An 18318-nucleotide genomic window follows, 5' to 3' on the forward strand; every position below is an offset into this window, starting at 1 on the left:
CAAGAATGGAGAACACTTAGAAAATTATCATCAACTTGTAAAATCCATCAATCTTAAGAAAGAGGAAGAAATGACAACAAGAAGATGGATCAAAAAAACTAGTTCCAGCATATGCTACGACATCTTTAGGTGGCATGTCGCCTCTGAGCTGTACACAACAAAACAAGAAGGGGGGGAGGATGGGGAAAGTCAAAGAGTATCAATTGGAAAAACCTCTTATGATTAATGCCATATTTTTCACATCTCGAGCTACAATGAGGGGGACATCGACAGCTCATATTTACATCCCCAATCAAGTGTTCTAGGTCAACAAATAGGATAGCACTAGCCATCACCGGATCTGCTATGTTGGGAAGGAAACTGGGCAAACACAGCCACATGAGAAAGACTGACCACCAACACCCTAAAAACTTCGTAAGTGGCTTGAATGAATGGCTTCAACTCAATTTTTCTTCAAAAAAACAAAAAAGATTGCAGCAACTGAAAATTGCATCGAATAACAAACTCCATCAACATAGATGCCCCCCGCCCCCCCCCCCCCCCCCCCCCACCCTGCGATTTAAAAAAAAAAAGAAAAAAAAAGCACGCACACAGACACAATTAAGAAAAAGGACTAGAACAACAAACTTTAACGAGGAATCATATTTAAACTGTTGTCTCCAAATTACAGCATACATCCACGCAAAGATTTTAGGCAACCAGCATTTTTTCCACATACAAAAACCATCGTTCTGTGCGATTATGGAATCAGGGATTCCTTGTTCAAAAATACTTCCATGGCCCCACATTCAATAAGAAAATGACCAAATAAAAAGGTGCAGCCAAGCATAGCAAATTTACCTGTTGGCTACCATTCGAAGTTGCCTGAAAGGCCATATATACACACCTTCTACTCTCATCTGAGCAACTCCATTTTCATGTTCATTGTCAAATACATCATGAAAAGTAATTGCTCCCTGTGGTCAAAAAAGTTATGGAAGGTCATATTTTATATATCAAAACAGAAAAAGTAATAAAGTTGAATTTGTGGATCCAATTGTAATAATTGTAATTTATAGCTGCTCATCCAAGACCAAAAAGGAAGGAAAACCACTGATCACAAAAATGGAATCCAAATAACCAAGAGTGGTAATTTTTTTCATCCTTACATATAACAAGTATGCACCAAATTCACTAGCACATCCTTCTATCTTTAACAATCTTCTGATCAATAGCCTTGACCAAATAAAGACAAATCACAAAATAGCATCAATTAAAGAAGCAGCACTAAAGTTTGACAGTTGTTTTCAACCATAACAGACATGCACCAACTTTGCTGGCATACATTTCTACCTTCAAAAACTTTCTGATCTACAGCCTTGCCCATATAAAGAAAATCAATAGTTACAAAATGGAATCCAATTAATGTAGAAGCACCAGTAGCTCTTTTCCATCTTATGCAATAAACACATGTTACCTTCAGCCATAGCGTATGCCTCTGATTACACCCAACTATTGCTTTTGAGAACCGGTAACAGCAACTGCCTTACACATGTCATTAACCTCTACTGCATAAGGCTATCGTTTGCAAACAAGCAAACATGGTGTAACCATATAAGAGTCAAACACCAGACACCAGATCTATAACAGCATTTCGGCATATTGAAAATAGTCAAAGAGATCACTTCTGTATCTCCATTTTTCATCTTAAGGATGACCTGATAACCATTGGATGCTTGCAGAACATGATGATCAATGCTACCATTTCCATTATTGATATTAACTTCCAAACTACTAGAAATACTTCATCTCAAAATGTGAGGTGACTAATCTCAGATGTAAAAATTAATATGCAGGAAGTTCACACTTAAAGTAGCAACTTGAAAGAGACTAAGCAGCGGAGTGAAGTTGGATAATGCAATATGAGTGATAAATGAGAAAATTTAGTGCTGCAATTACATATGGAGAACAGGATTTAACTATATAGAAGAGAAAGGTGAGGATGTCACATTGGAAACAGGAATCAGAATGATAAGAGAATCAAGCACAAGATAAGTTTATTTCCTTAACCAGATGGAAAAAGAAGATACCAATCAAAATAGATCATGTGCTGCCACGAAATAATAAACATAATAAACAATAATAACTATAACAACAATGATGATAATGATGGCATAAGAAAGAACATCTTCTTACCTGAACATAGTGTACACCACTTATCTTTGTTGGGGTACTCACTAACTCCAAGACAGATTCACCATTAGATTTTCCAAATTCTAGAAACCTAGAAGAGCCATTCGTGGTCTCTACAAAGCTCCACCTTCCTGCATCACAGATATGACCACCAGAATAATAAGAAACTAAGATATATCAAGTTCTAGGAGAACATGACTAATAACTAATAAGCACCATTTTACATGGCAGAGTTTGCTTCCCCCACTGTCCCCGACCCACGCACCCCCCTCCCCCCCACCAAAAGAGAGAGAGAGAGAGAGAGAGAGAAACAGTTGTAGAAGTTCAAGAAACAATTGAGAAGACAAATTTACTGGCACCTTTGCTAGTCCAACTAAAAAGTCAGTAAATTTGCTAAAACATCTCTTACAATGTAAGTTAACATACAACAAGATCAATGAAATGCACCTTCTGCATACTGACTCAAAATTTCAGATACAAACTTTTATTATTGTTGGGATTTTATATGAAAAAGTTGTACTAACTATAATTTGTAGTCTGATAAAATTTTGTCGCACAAGCATTCTAGCTCAAACAAGCACTTTTGCATGATACATCCATTAAATTTACAACCATCAAAATTCCAGCATGGAATAGCAGTTTCTCACCCAAACAGATGACTTCAGAAAGGTACACCATGTAGAAGTATTAAATCAACAAATTATTACATGGTAACTAGAAGATAAAGCCAACTACTCCTATGAGCATCAAAGCAAATATCCATAGGAAAAACATCACCTTGTTAGGTCACAACAAAATGGCAATTATTCACCACTTTATCCCAGAAGGATCATGTAGTTTTTTACAGCCTCCGATAGGTACTCCCAGCAAACTGTAATAAATAAGTAACGTCTACTATCGCTTTTTGAAATGAGTCTGAACACCAAATTGAGTGGATGTATCTCTATCTTTGGCTTCAACAGTTATACAGAAATACTCTTGAGGTGGCATTACCAGACTATGAGATGCCCAGTACCAAATACCGAAGTACATGTTGGTCTGCTCATGTAATTTCATTCATGATTCTTGTAGCTTATATTCTTGGTTAGAAATACTAGCAGAAGCAACTTTGCTTCCAAGGGACTTGCCCACTCTTGGGCGCATGAGGCAACATACTGAATTGATTCAATGTGATTTCTTCTGTTCATTTCTGATGTTTCAAATTCAAATACAGTGGATGAAACTTGCAAGCATCAAAACATAAGGTTATTAGAAGAGGGGAGAAACATGCTGAAACCCTTTCATCAGAAGTCAGTGACAGAATAATGGCCTGGGCTGTTTTCAGAATGACTCAAAATCCAGAGCTGAAGCCCTCTGTCCAAGCACGCATCCTTCTTTGAGCTATTTGCACACATCTGGATGATGCATGATCACGCTCACTCTATTGTTTTTGTCAATTAATCAATTGAGATCTTATTAACACAAGAAATTAACAAAATAGTCAATGAATCTCAAAAATCCACATATGTTAAAAGTCAGATATTAGCGGACCAAGAGAGAATAGCATAATTGACAATAAAGGCAAGAGACAAAGGCATGTACATTATACAGACAAGAATGGCACTTTTTAAAAAATGGCTCCTTTCTTGATAATCTCGCTGGTAATAATTTCTTTTTTTTGATACAAGCTGGTAATAATTTCTAGTAACTATCAAATTTAACAATGTCTAACAAAATGAAAATTACAGAGAAACAAAAGGTAAAATAAACTTGAAAAGGACAGTTGAAATGTATATAGAAACAAATCTAGAGTTCCTTCAGAGCAGTAGCTAAACAAAGGAGCTTCTAGACTCTTAGTGGATGTTCTGATAAGAACATAGGAAAAAGAAAGAAAGAAAGAAAGGAACCAAACCTCTATATGTTCCTGTAATGTTCCAATAAGAACTTATATCACTATCATCTCTTCTTAGGAAAAGCCTCTGTACGAAGAAACAGTCAATAAACAAAAATCAATCAGAAATAAATAATTGCTCATAAGCTTATCATCATGGCTCAGAAATATGAAATGAATAAAGGCATAAATGTTAACTCAACAATGACACCAATGCCCTCCTTAAGTTAAACAAGTAACAGGAATTTGCTAATAGGAAAACATCCATCGCAATATGGTATGGTGAAGGACAAGAAGGCAACTCAAAGAAACCACCAGTCCTCAAGACAAAAGCTAAATATCAAGAAATAATCATACATGACAATCCAACAGCAAGTTTTCACCATCGTAGATTCTTAAATCAAGGCTGCTTTGCAGAAGTCAAGCTTCTAAAGTTTCTTAAGTTGGAGATATTTCAAGGAAGACAATTTATCATCTTGGCAAGTTATAACAGTAGTTCCTCTCTCCCTCTGAAATTCTTTCTCTCAATTCTTGAATATGCTTTTAAAAGTGCTTGCATTGGACAAAAGTGATTTGTATACCACAGAACAAATGCGGACCTGTCTAGAATTTTTTTTAAAGTCGTGCAACAGTTTTTTAGAATAGAGAAACATAAGTTTATGTGGACACTGAACAAGTGTCAGAATTTTTAATAACGTTCACTATGTAGCCCTAATAATCACTTTAGGTATTATTATTCTTCTGCCTATCAATTACAGCAACATCAGTTGTTCATTCAGACAAGGTGATAATCCTAGTATCAGAAGACTGATTGGTTAGGAAACCTTGGGTCATAATATAACTTCATATCTCCCCAACAAAAAATTACAGAAAAACTCTGACAATCCTCATCAGTTCCTCATGAAAGGAGCATATAAAAAGAAATGGACAAGCATTAGAATTATTTAGATCAATCATGTGTCTATCATTGTCATTAATGATGGACAATTCAAGATCAGTTCCTCCACTAAATGAATCAAAAGCTTAAGGTATAATTTCATTTCTGACCAAATTTTATACAGCTACAAGCATTATATATGTGTGTGTGTTTGTCTCCTGGACAGGCATGTATATAGAATTTCATATGTACAACCTAGACATGAGCCACCTAAAATAGCTCCACAGCAACTACATGTGATCATAACAAGTTAAAGAATTGAACCTAATTAATTTATGACATGTGCCACAATAACTGTAGCCTACCAAAAGATGTGATTAGATATACCAAAACAAGAATCTACTTTTTGCACTAATCTAATAATTTCTTCCTTTTTTCTTAAATTCCACGTTTTCTCCCATTACCAAATTCATGTTAACATGAATGAAATACTTGTGTATTACAACCTAGAACCCTAGAGGAGATCATCTAAAAAACCCTTCAACTCCTTGTCTAGAGAACATAGTTAAGGGTTGGGAATTTTAAAAAGATGAAATTGTCTAACATGAACAATTTCTCGGATTAAGAGAAAAGATCAGAAAGAGAAAAAGAAAAGAAGTTGGGGAGGTTGGGGGGGGGAGATAAATAGATTTTAGTAGCTCATGATAAATGTGTCACTGATTTATCAAACCAATTGATTCTAGTAGTCTCTTAGTATCACTCAACTCATTAACGGTTGTTCAAATAAACTCAGATAGCTACACGTGTCCCTGAAGCCGGTTCTAGATGATCCCAGTTATAAAATTCAGAAACTGAACCAAGTTAAAATACTGCGAGAAACAAACTTTCTGATCACCAAAACCAAGAAAAATCTAAAGTTCAGCCAAAACAAGAGAAGGAAAAAGGGAATGCAAGAAAGACCCGATACACAGACCATGGCTCATGATCAATGTGTCGTGAATTAACCAAACCAATCATTCTTGATAGCGTCCAAGCATCACTCAACCAATTAAACCTTGTACAGGTCAACTATACCCTTATTACAATGCATTGAGCTTCAAGTGTCCCCAAAGCCAGTTTTAGGATTTTCCCAGTTACAAAAGTCTCCACCCATACCATCTCAAAATGCAGGGGGGCAAAAAAAACCAGCCTTACCCTTGAAATTCATCAAAAACAAGAAAATTTAAAAGCAAAGTAAAGAAACAGCAAGAAAGAAACCATACATATGCAACCGCTCATGATCAAGGTCATATGTATTTGCCAAACGATCAATTCATTGACAGCATCCTAGCAACACACAATTAACTCACCACAGCTTCTTCAAGTAGAGTCAACTAGAGTCTGATGGTAATTCTAAGTAGCTACAAGAGTCGTCGGATCCAAAACTAGGGTTTTTGCCACAAAAAAAAAAAAAAAAAAAAGAAAAAAGAAACCCACTTTTTGTCCATCAAAACAAAACATACTAAAAAATTCAGCAAAAACATAGAAGAAACGGCAAAGAAAGAGAAAAATATTGCATCAGAAAGAAAAAAAAAAAAGGTGTAGCAAGAAATAAACCTGATTGCCCCAAGATCCAGAAGCAGCAGAAGCTCTCTCCCTGAGAGGCCTCAGAGCCGTCGAAGCCCCAAGAAACCCAAGAAGCAGCACCAAGATCGCACTCTTTACAAACCCCTTCCCGCCCCTCCACCCATCCATTGCCGCCAAACACGGCCCACCCTCAGAATTCAGCTCCAAACATTAAGATCGAAGACAAGGGCGATTTCTTCAACATTACGCCCGGATTAGATGATAAGACCACCAAGAAAAGATTGCTTCAATTCGAGTCAACTACCAACCCGCCCAAAAGAAAGAATCGAAGAGAAAGAAAGAAAGAAGGAAGGAGATGAAAGGGAGAGCACAACGAACTGATACCAAACCCGACTCCCCACCAAAACAACTACGCGCACAGCGAAAGCAACAGGAATATGAATTAAAAGAATTAAGTATAAGCGCTGAAATTTATTCGTAGGGATGGGGGAGAGAGAGAGAGGGGTCAAGGTAGAAGCAGCGTGGAGAAATTTCTCGCGTCGGAAATCTTGGGGTGAGACGAGGGAAGGAGAGTTGAGGCAGCCAGCCAGGTTGGTGGGGTCGGCGGCAGCGGCCATAGCAACCTCCCCCTTATTACCTCTCGTTTTATTGATAGTTTATTACTTAGTAATAATGTCGGTAATTATTGGTTGTCGGTGGATTTGTATCGTTATTAAAAAGTAATGAGCTGTTAACCGAATTTAAATATAAGAACCATTTGTTAAATCTTGAGGTTGCGTTTGGTTTGGGAATATTAAAAAAAAAAAAAAAAAAAATTGAAGTTATGTCCATGAAAAAGATCATGCCATAAGTTATGATAATTTTTATTTGACTAATTGAAAGTCAACTTTTTGAAATAACTTTTGAATGACAACCGTTTTATCTATTCAAAAGGCATTAAAAAAACAATCAGATTAAAAAGTGACCATATGCCAGGGAAATAACTCGTGATAGCCCTTTGGAATGGTTGCCTGTCATAAGCCGGCACGACTATTTAGTTATGCCTCTTTCGCAAATGTTATTAGGTAGGTATGATACTTATTCCAAACCTTATTCCTACTTTATGCTTGAACAAAATGCAGTCTATATAATGCCAGCTATTGCCTTGGAAGTGTTTCTCATCACATTGGATTTGGGACTATTGTTGGATCAGCTGGTTGACAATTTGATTAGCAATCTAATAAATCCTTTGTGGTCTGAGATTGGGTTGGCCGTTTAGCTAGATATAACTTTTATGTTATGTATGTGGGGTTTGGGCCGATTTAAGGACTGGTTGGAGTTAATTACAAGATAGATTTCTGCATATATTGAGCAAATGTTCAGCTCATCGTGTGCATACGCAGTTGGATGCAAGAGGCATTTGTTGAGCATGTGTAATCTACATTAGGTTACGATGGATGGCTTGAAATACATATAATTGAAAGTTAAGAATGTTACAAGCATACCCTGATCTGGTCGAGGTTTAGCTCGGATTGGGTTGTGTCAATACTAAATGATAGAGGTCCAACATTGATGATTGGATTATTTAAATATGATCTACTATCTCTGAACTACTTAAATAATAAAAATCATGTAATTTGCAAACCCTAATCTATATATCAAGTGACTTAAAGTAGAATAATATAAAATTAATGATGCAATAAAATCATTGATGCAGGACACTTATTATCCTATATAGATTCAAGCGGATGTAAATGGAGATCCATTTAAATGCAGCCAAATCTCTCTTTATATGAATAGAAAGAGAGTTAGACTTGACTACACTTGAATAAATTCAATTAGGACTATATTGAATAGCGAAGATCCCATATCGATGATCTGAGCCATTGAATATGGACCATTATCTTTAAACTATTTATATATTAAAAGTCATATGATTTAAAGATTTTTAGTCGATGCATCAAATAATAAGAAAATATATATAATTTAGTGGCATTTAAACAATCCATATTTAGATTGCTCGATATATAGGCTAGATATCTTTAAATCATATGATTTTTTGTATGCAAGTAATTTAGAGATAGTAGATTATATTCAATTGCTCGGATTCACAATATTAGACTCTTATTGTCCAAATTAGACTCGGCTGTATCCGCTCAAGTATAGCTCAATTTGAGGCTAGATCAACAGGGGTTTTTACCGGCGCAGCCGTCCCCGCTTAAGGCCTGTCTGGGTGTCTGGGCCTATGGAATTCATGGTTTAGACCCAGATAACCAACTAAATAAGATTGTATTAGGTTTATAATTATCAAAATTTAAAGAATCATAAAAATAGGCTGGCCCAAATCTCATAAGAAAAAAAAAAAAAAAAAAAAGACCTGTTGACGTCTTTTTTTTTTTTTTTACTCGCTATGGGAGTGGTTTTCTAGATTCTTATAATTATAAGTCCAAGCTAATTTTATTTAGCTAGTTGTTTGGACCCAACCCAATATTCAAACAGACCCTTAATGGGCCTAGTAACCTGATCTCTGTTCCTGGGCTGGGATGCTCAGGCCCAGTGTTTGTCCTTAGTCTTTCTCTATCTCATTCTTAAAAAGGAAAATCTGCAAAGATGTCTTATTAAAATAAAAATTGCAAGGTATTCAGAGTAAGAGGTAACACAGAAGTAAAGTTCCAAGAGAATTGCCACTTCCTGATGGTTCTATGAAAGTAGATATCAAATTGCCAAAGTGAGGGCTGACTTTCTCAATAAGCTTGTCGGTAAGTGACATTGTTCATCTTCCCGATATGATATTTCCTATGGTAGGTCACAATACAAAATGTATAAAACTAATTGAGCGAAAGCTTACAACTTGTGTAGAAGTTACATATAATAAAAATCACGCTGCATATAAATACAATGTGAAAATGAGACGGTAGTCTGCTAAAGATTGAGTGATGCATGTATGGTTCATGTTTGTTGATAAGATGGGTGGGCTTAGTTTCTAAATGTTAACTCATTTAATTCTAATTTCAATTTGACGTTGGATTAAGTGGGGCAGGCCACTCATACTAAGTCGAAGATTTTCAAAAAAAAAATGTTATGGAGCTGTATATTTATCAAAAAAAATAGGATTAATCCCAAACTGAAGTGGGAGAGAGTGCATATGGATTTTAGCACAATGAATGGGTAATACACCCCGGAGTATCCATCAAATCAAGCACGCTAACATCAACAAACATAAGAACGAAACATATGTCAACTGGATCGAGTTCATTTTGGGTATGAAAAAGGTGTGTTATATCGTTTGCATGCATATGGTAGACCAAAGAAGAAGACATCGAATTTAGTGCTAAGAGCCATTCTAATTGATAAACGCTTGCTTTTACGTGCTCATTGTTCTATCATAAGACACTATCGCATTTTGGAACTGAAATGCTCATTCTTTGAGAGAAGTCAGACCTGTTAATTGGATCATCATTAATTAAACGATGCAGATACCCGGCATCCATGATCTATGAACTTTATAAATCATCAGGCTAAGTACGTACATCGTTTAGTTTATCCTTCACTGACAGGTCCAATCTTGACTACTTAGTGCGCAGAGTGATCACCAAGAGGTTGCAAGCCGGACAGAAGAGACCAAAGATCCAAACCATCTGCAATCCCTGCACCAAAAGACCTTACTTCAGAGATTCCAATGCATCTTCTGGTGTCTTTATTTTACACATGTAGAAAATGAAAAACAAGGAAAGGAACTGTTTGTGGTTCATGTCTTTATATCTATTAAATGGATAGAAGAGAGAACTCGACCCCTCTCTAAAATTCAGAAAAATTAAAAGGAAAATTTTAGAAAAAAACATGCATCGCACGGGTATCATTCTTGTCGTACAAAACTGGAAACCAGGAGATCAATGTATAACTGATCATCTTATCTCAAAAGAAAAAAGAAGGATCATCTAAAAAGAAAAATAAGGTGCATTTTTGCAATATCTTGCACTGTCAAAGGACATAGATTTAACTTCATGAAAACCCATAGAGGTTTTCAGAGGTCCGCATGCTATGTGTTTTTTAGCATGCAATAGGTTCAGGTAGCCCTAGAAACTGCCGGCTCACTCTCTGGTGAAGTTTCTCGGTATCAGAGCCCAGGAAATGACTCCTGCCTTCTTTTGTCCTGAGGGTTTGGAGGCAAGGGCCACACCTCTAATCCCTTATATATCCTTCCAAGCCAAGGTTGCTTATGATTGAAAATGTGAGAACATGAATGGTCAGATGTGGTGTTGCAGCTTAATTTGCAAGTGAACCTTCGATAATAGTTTGTTTGGAAGGGCTGAGATATGAAAAAGTGAAAAAGAAAATCTAAGGAGCACATTCTTTGTTATCCTCCCAGTTGTCTCTGATAACCATGTTTTGGATAATAGATGAAGTCTACTCACCTATCATGAAACCCCAACTTGAATCCAAAAAGAAGAGCAAATGGCATATCAATTGTATAATATCAAATTGGTCCATGCTGTCAAATGTTGACAACCACAACCTCTAGATACTCCTGGAAGTCACTCCATCGGTTCTGAAAGTTCACAGCCACATATTGCATAGAATAACAACCACAAAAGTTACCAAATAAGAAGTCGTTGGGCTGAGTCCAAAATTATAGACCTGTAAGTAGGGGAGTCATGTAAGTGAATTCCCTTGTAATAACATGATGCATGCTGAAAAAGCTTGCACATAAGTAATGACCAAAAGCCAGTCAAAGCTAGAAGGATTAAGAGTTTCAGTGTCACAGCAACAGCATGCATGCTTAACATTCTCTGTATTTCCAGAGCTCATCTCATTTGATATACGCATGCTGGAACAAAATTTACCTATTCAATAAATAGGGAAACCTTGAAAAAGAAAACTATCTAGCATAAATGGAGAGAGATGCTTATGTATCTCACAACTGCACTGAATCCATAAGTGAACATATATGAGATTGCTTCTGTGTTTACGCTGGATTACATATGACACACAGTTTCTACTCTCTATTGTTGGACTTGCCTTGTTTTCTTTTAGAAAGATGAACTTAAAATTTGTAAGGGAGAAGAAATCACACCACATTGCTATACTGACAGCACTCAACTCTGAATTTGGCATCAGTCCCGCAAGTAGAACGAGGATCTCGAAAAACCCAATATTCAAAGCTAGGATAAAAGAAGAAAGCCAAAGAGTTTGCAGTTTGAACCATAAGCAAAAGAGCCGTGGGGAACCAAATAGCTAAAACTAAATGAGGACATGAAGAAGCAATGGATAAAGTAGTTCACATAGAATATTACTGTTGTTATGGGTTGTCCAAAGGAAAGATGGGAAACAGATGCAGAATTTTGACTTACACTGGTTATAAAAGAAGAATGCAGGCTAATACGGATGTTCGAAGCACTTAATGAGCTTAAGAAATTTTGGATAACCATCTGTAAAACAAAATTTCCTTCAAGGCAAAATTATTAGTAACTCATGTTCGTAAGATGGCATTTTGCCAGCCTTATCTCCTTGGTAAATCAATGTTATCTTTTCCCTCATAATTAAGATATTAGCTTAACCTTTTACCCTATGGAATTAAAGAAGAACATGCCACATTTTCTGAGGTCACTTCCAGTCAATCGAGTAGCTTTTTCTACACCTACAAGAGAAATAGAAAGTTAGGAACTCCATATAGACTGGATATGCATCGTGTTTATGTATTTCAGCTCGCTCGACTTCATGATCATCTGGCAGGACTACAGAAAGAAAACTTTATCCTGTGTACTGCAGAAAACCTGTCCAATTTTCTCTTGGGAATGATTCAGTAACGGGTCATGGGAAGTGACGCAGAGTCTTCTATGGAGCCATAGCACTGCAAAATAATTCAAATATTGTTAGCAAATTTGTTAGATGTGAGAAATAAAGATTTTTCTTCTGCTAACAACCTTCGTGCAACTTTCTGCTTCAATATTTCTCTATATTCTCTTCACATTTTCATTGGTGACCTATATATCATAGGGACAGAGCTTTCCAACTTGAATAGTCTATTTCCACGTTTCTTAGATCTGCTATTCAGAGAAATCTCATGATGACCAATTGAAGCAAATTATTCAAGCTACTCATTACCCTCATCGTTGGGTTAGAACGTATAATCTTTTCTTTTTCTCTCTTTAGCAAATAGCTGAGCATGTTACTGAACAAGAGGTTCTTGTCCTTGGAACTGTGGCAGGTACTATGGATTTCATCCATCCTGCTGAGCTATAATAATTCTAATTGATGAGATCTCTACACAACTGAATCTGTATATACTACAAAAGACACAAAAGGGTCAAGATTAGATTAAATGTCCAATTGCCAGCGAGGTATGGGTTTTTCTCCTGTATTCTTATCTATTTCTTGTTTCTATTTGTTATTTAGATATTTTTTGGGTATTGTAATGCAGGCTGGGGAGGATATTTTCTGTAAGGTTCATATGGTATCACTATTACAATGGAAAAAAATAATTAAAAAAAAAAAAGACTTAGTGACACCACGCATCATCAGCTAGTCAAAAAGCAAAAAATTAATTATATTTTTTTAGACTTTCTATCATGAATTATTAATTTATAATTCATAATTGTGCCAGTCATATACCAATTATATTGATTTGAAGATCTATCTAATCTAATTGCTCACTTCATGGGGATGATAAACTAATGACAACGGCAATGAAGATGACAATGACGATGATGATGCGATAATGGCAATGATGATGATTTTTTTTTTTTTGATGGAAATGATGATGATATTATTATAATTGCATACTTGGCATATAAACAAAATCTATAATCTAGTTTTTTTGAGCATAGATTCAAAATCGAGACAGTTTTTTCATTCATGTAGGCCAATAGCAGACTGACAAAAATTGACCAATTCTAAACTGACCTAGAATAGTTTGGAATGTCATGTCTGGCCCTGAGCTTATTAGTTCTGATCTGAAGTAAATCCACAGCCAACGTACATATGCCTGAAATCAAGCCAATTAGACAGATATATTTTACCCATGTCCCAGACCTAAAGACTGACAAATTAAATACATCAGTCGAAGATATAAAGGCATCAAACCTAACCCCATCCTTACCCATGATTAGAGAAGGTCACACCCCTTATCAGTTGTCATCATGAGTCAGAATGACTTGATTTTTACTGCATATGTGAATTGACCATGCTAGTGCGATTGGCTCCAAATGACAATTTCTACAGAATTAGTCTTGGGCTTAGGCCAACCCTTCATCATTAGATACCCCATTTAAGGGAGGAAGCTGCCCCATTCAGCATCGGTCCACTTTTTTCCTTATATAATCGCTGCTACCAGTTTGAATGCGTGGAGAGCTAAAATTGAATCTGGAAAATGTATAGACGGATCAAACATGCATGCATGTACCATTGATCATATGTATAGAAAATTAGCAGCCTGGCCTTGTATAAATAACAGATTATTCTTACAATTTATTAAATAAATTCTATAGGCAATGTCTTGAGGAGTCAACTATTTCGACCAAGTTAATGTCCTGTTTAATTTAATACGACGAGGACACACACGTATTCACAGGATATTGCATAGTCTATCCACCCATGGCACCACTACGAGACACTCCTATCCCTTTTAACAAACTCGTCATGCATTTTTTTTTTGGGTAGCAAAAACTCGTCATGCATTTGACAACCGATCGGAACGTTATTAAAGAAAACTCAAAACGAAATACTGATACTAACATGAGAACAAATAGAAAAGGCTCCCATCATCCAGTCATCTCACCCAAGCTTCGGGAAGCTTTGGTGGAGCCACTATACCTCCCGTCCCAACGCCTGGCCTCGACCTCTTTCCCCTCAATAGCATCATCTCATTGCTTTGTCTATTTCCTTAACGCCAACAATGTACTACCTAAACCACAAACCCGTTAACTCGTTCCCTCCACATATATTTCACGTCAACAAATAGCGGCCGTTCAGTTACGAGCTGGATTATGATATTTTTGATTTATCACCGTGGATTCAAGTACGGATATTATGGTTTATTATCTTAAAGAGAGGGACGGATATTATGGCTCATCATCACAAATCGAAATATAGGATTTTGATTTATCGATCACAGATGAAAACATAATTATATGATTAATCCAAATCTAAGAGATAATTATTGATTGAAAAATCTGAATATTAACAAAAGATAAGTTCTAGATATATGAACTCATTGTTGGATAAAAGTGTTAAATTGAAGGTATATCTTTCTCACACTTACTACGGGTGATAACGTAAACTTTGTAAATATATTTTTTATATTCGAGCCAAATCTCTGGGTTACACAGTACCTAGCACTGCAGCTTTTATCACGGGTCGTCCTGGAGTGTGATCATTGTGCAGCCCATTTGCCTTGCTCCCGTCGGTTTTGTTGGCTGCCGGAAATCTTCAAAACGCTTATCATACTACTGGATACTAAGTCGCCCCTCGGCCTGTACAACATTCTTCTCTCCCTCCCCACCATGTCCCTCCTCTTACCCCACTAGCGCGATCAAAGCATCACCACCCACCACCAATCCTTGTTGCTATCTCCACCAAACCAATAGAAGGCAATGACAACAGGAAGCGCAGATGCAGCATGCTTTATGGACCTCTCTTTCTCCTCTCGCGCCGCTCCACCTGCCGTTCCTTCGCAGGAGGCCAGCTGACCAAGACGTTCACCGTCACGATGTTCGCCTCCTCGATCTTCCGCTCCCTCTTCCCCACCCTCCGATCCTTCTTGACCCCGGCATGCCACTGGCCGGTCGTGCCGGCCACTGCACCCTTCAAGCCTATCCCTTCGGTTCGCAGGAAAGTGATCGGGACTTCCTTTAGCCGCAAGAGGGGCCGGGTGAGCTTCGCTATACAAATGGATCCCCGGTCGGAGCCGGTCTTGCTTCTTGAATGTGATCAGCTTGTCAAGGAGATGGCCTCTGGGATGGTGTGTCACGCTCCGAATCCAACATCCGGATCGGATACATGATGGCCGCACACTCCTTAGAACAAGCCCTAAAGAATATGCAAGGCCAAAATAAATATTACAACCTTAACATCCATAATAATTAATTTCAAATATAATTCATAAAACTTTGCATAATTACAATTTAAATTTCTTCAATTTTCTGATCAAATACCATGACACTCTATTTATCCTTCTGCTCACCCGTAAATCCAAGACATAGCCAATTTAAGCCATCCTGTAACTCTGAGAAGAAAAAGAAAGATGAAGGGGTGTGAGCTTTACAGCCCAGTAAGAATTCCCATATCACACTGACATAGTAATATAATCTGAAATTAAGAATAAGCAATAAAATATAAAATTCATGTTCAACGTCCAGAATAATGCAAACATTCATAAATTTTCGGTCTTGTTAAAATAGATGCATCATCATATGTTAACAGGTGAAACCCCTTTTATTCAACAATTATTTCATGTCTTATCTTTCATTTCCCCTTTCATAATCACATGATTTTTAACCTTTTCTTTCTGGTTCTGGACTATCCAATTCTATACCTCAGTCATCATCCGGATCGAATCCATTTAAAGTCTTTCAAGACTGTCCCAGGATGAGCTCCTGGCCGGCTGTCCCACGTACCAAAGCCCGTGAGAGGCTGTCCCAAGCATAAGCTCCTGGCGGGCTGTCCCAAGCATGAGCTCCTGGCCGGCTGATCCACCTGTAAGCCAGTGGGGGCTGTCCCAGGCATAAGCTCCTGGCGGGCTGTTCCATATGACAAGGCTAGTCCATACCATATATCTCTTTCTTTTCATTTAATCATTATGTATTGACTTCATCAAATCAATTCCGACTTGCATTATGATCAATTCAGATATGTCATATCCATATAATCATGCCATCAATTTCTGATACATATATATTGACATAACATACTCATGCTCAAAATCAAATAACAGTATCTCAGGTATAATAAATTCATCGATCTCAAATCCGACGATGCAAAACCAACGATGCAAGACCAACAGTAAAATAGCATATATATAATAGTGATCATGTACAGGGATTCTTACCTTTACCGGTGACTGATCCAAATACAGAAATCGATGTTCTTCTTTGATTTATGAATTTCTTTAACAAAATATTCCACTCGATATCATTTGCAGATGATCATCTCTTCGTAACCCTGATCAATATAAAAATCACATATGGAGAAAATTACCGATAATCGACCTGATAACACAAATCTAGGATCTCTCTTAGGATTAACCAAAATTAGGATTTACCTAAGTATCTGGATCCTCTACTGATCCATAAGACTTCTAGAGAGAGAAAATCCATGAAGAGAGAAAAAATTCTATAGAGAGAAAGTAGAGAGAGAAAATGGAGAGAGAAATCTTCGTATCCTTCCGATGAGGCACTCATGATCGAGATCATTAGAGGTCCTATCAGGGTGACTCAATATGAATCAAGTGTTACAAATTTCGAATAGGATCGAACTGGGATCAGATCTACCGCACGAATTTTGGAGCAACTTCAGATCATCTTATTTTCATCTCAATTCTATCCTAGGGTCCGTGATGAAATCAGAGAGAGAGGAAGACTCTAGAGAGATAAAATCCATAAAAAGAGAAAAAGTCTAGAGAGAGAAAATAGGGAGAGAATCTAGAGAGAGAAATGGGAGAGAGAAGATAGAGAGAGGAGAGTCTTCTTTTTATTTTATTTTATTTTATTTTTATTTTTCTCTTCCTCTTTTTCTTTTTTTTTTCTTTTCTTTTTCTTTTTCCTTTTTCTTTTCTTTTTCTTTTTCCTTTTTCTTTTCTTTTCTTTTCTTCTTCTTCTTTCTTCTTCTTTTTTTTTCCCGTGGGTTCATTTGGGCCGAAACAGGGGACCGTGAGGTCCCCTCGTTGGTTGGCCGACGGCGAGACTTTGGGCCAGGGGAGAAAGGGAAGAGGGAGAGGAAGAAGGAGAGGGGCTTACCTTGCTCCGGCGGTTGAGAAGAGCTCCGGCGAACCCCTTTTTCTCATCTAAGAACCCATGGATCCTCGTGGAAAAATCCCTCAAATTTCTAAAAAATTCTTTTCAAAACCAATTGTAGAGACATAAGGGAGGAAAAGAGGATTTTATAGGGAAGATTTTCTACCTCTGATCGGACTCTACCGGTTCGATTTTGTCGTAAACGGAGAGGAAGAAGACTCCGGTTAGGAGTCTTCCTCTTCCTCTGTTTTTTTTTTTTTAATTCTGGGTTATTACATGGTGAGCATGCTACTTGAATGTGATCGAATTGCTAGCACCAACACACCTGCCACGGCCACCACAGAAAGCAAGAAAAAGAAAGGGAAAAATTCTACACGGCGCTCTCTGTGGGAGGAGCCGGTGTGGAGCATGTACTGCAACGGGCACCAGCGCGGGTACGCCGTGTCGCGCCGGTGCAACGGGGCCGACCTCCACGTGCTGAAAGCGGTGCAGGCGGTGTCGGTGGGCGCCGGGGTGCTTCCACCTCCACCAATTGCTCCTCCCCTCAACCATCTCACCCGCTAGAACCGGGGAATGCATGGCAGCGGTTGGAATGATGGAGGTGGCGTTGGTGGGGCTAATTGCGAGGTGATGTACATGCGAGCCAAGTTTGAGAGGGTGGTGGGGAACGTGGACTCGGAAGCACTGTACATTATAAGCCCGGATGGTGGTGGGCGTGGAGGCAGTGATTTCAACGGTGGCGGTCCTGAGCTCAGTATCTTCCTGCTAAGGTTGTAGAATATAGTGAGAGGTTAATTATTTCCAACCCCTAATAAATTCATAATAAGCGTTTGGTTACTGGTTCGTGGGCTAGAGTCAGTGGAGATCCATCATCATTGATAACAGTACATGTAAATTTTTTAGTA

The 18318-nt window shown here is 37.6% G+C and overlaps 1 protein-coding gene and 1 pseudogene across 3 annotated transcripts in view; one reads left to right on the forward strand and one right to left on the reverse strand.

The window, feature by feature from the left end:
* LOC105050577 (transmembrane E3 ubiquitin-protein ligase FLY1) overlaps window positions 1–7075 on the reverse strand; it is a 22483-nt gene extending 15408 nt beyond the window's left edge. For 2 of the 3 annotated variants that reach the window (XM_010930671.4, XM_010930663.4), the window contains exons 1-4: window positions 6516–6788; window positions 4064–4130; window positions 2176–2303; window positions 841–956 (exon numbers count right to left, since the gene is read on the reverse strand). In XM_010930671.4, coding sequence (XP_010928973.1) covers window positions 841–956; window positions 2176–2303; window positions 4064–4130; window positions 6516–6653 — 449 coding nt within the window. In that variant the 5' untranslated portion in view covers window positions 6654–6788. Of the gene's footprint in view, window positions 1–840; window positions 957–2175; window positions 2304–4063; window positions 4131–6515 lie in introns of all 3 variants that reach the window. The other variant, XM_010930677.4, reaches the window with a different exon arrangement.
* A 7890-nt stretch (window positions 7076–14965) lies between these two features.
* LOC109505971 (protein MIZU-KUSSEI 1-like) lies at window positions 14966–18312 on the forward strand (annotated as a pseudogene).
* Window positions 18313–18318: the final 6 nt, after the last annotated feature.

This window comes from Elaeis guineensis, chromosome 2 (assembly GCF_000442705.2).
Source record: "Elaeis guineensis isolate ETL-2024a chromosome 2, EG11, whole genome shotgun sequence".
Lineage (NCBI taxonomy): Eukaryota > Viridiplantae > Streptophyta > Magnoliopsida > Arecales > Arecaceae > Elaeis > Elaeis guineensis.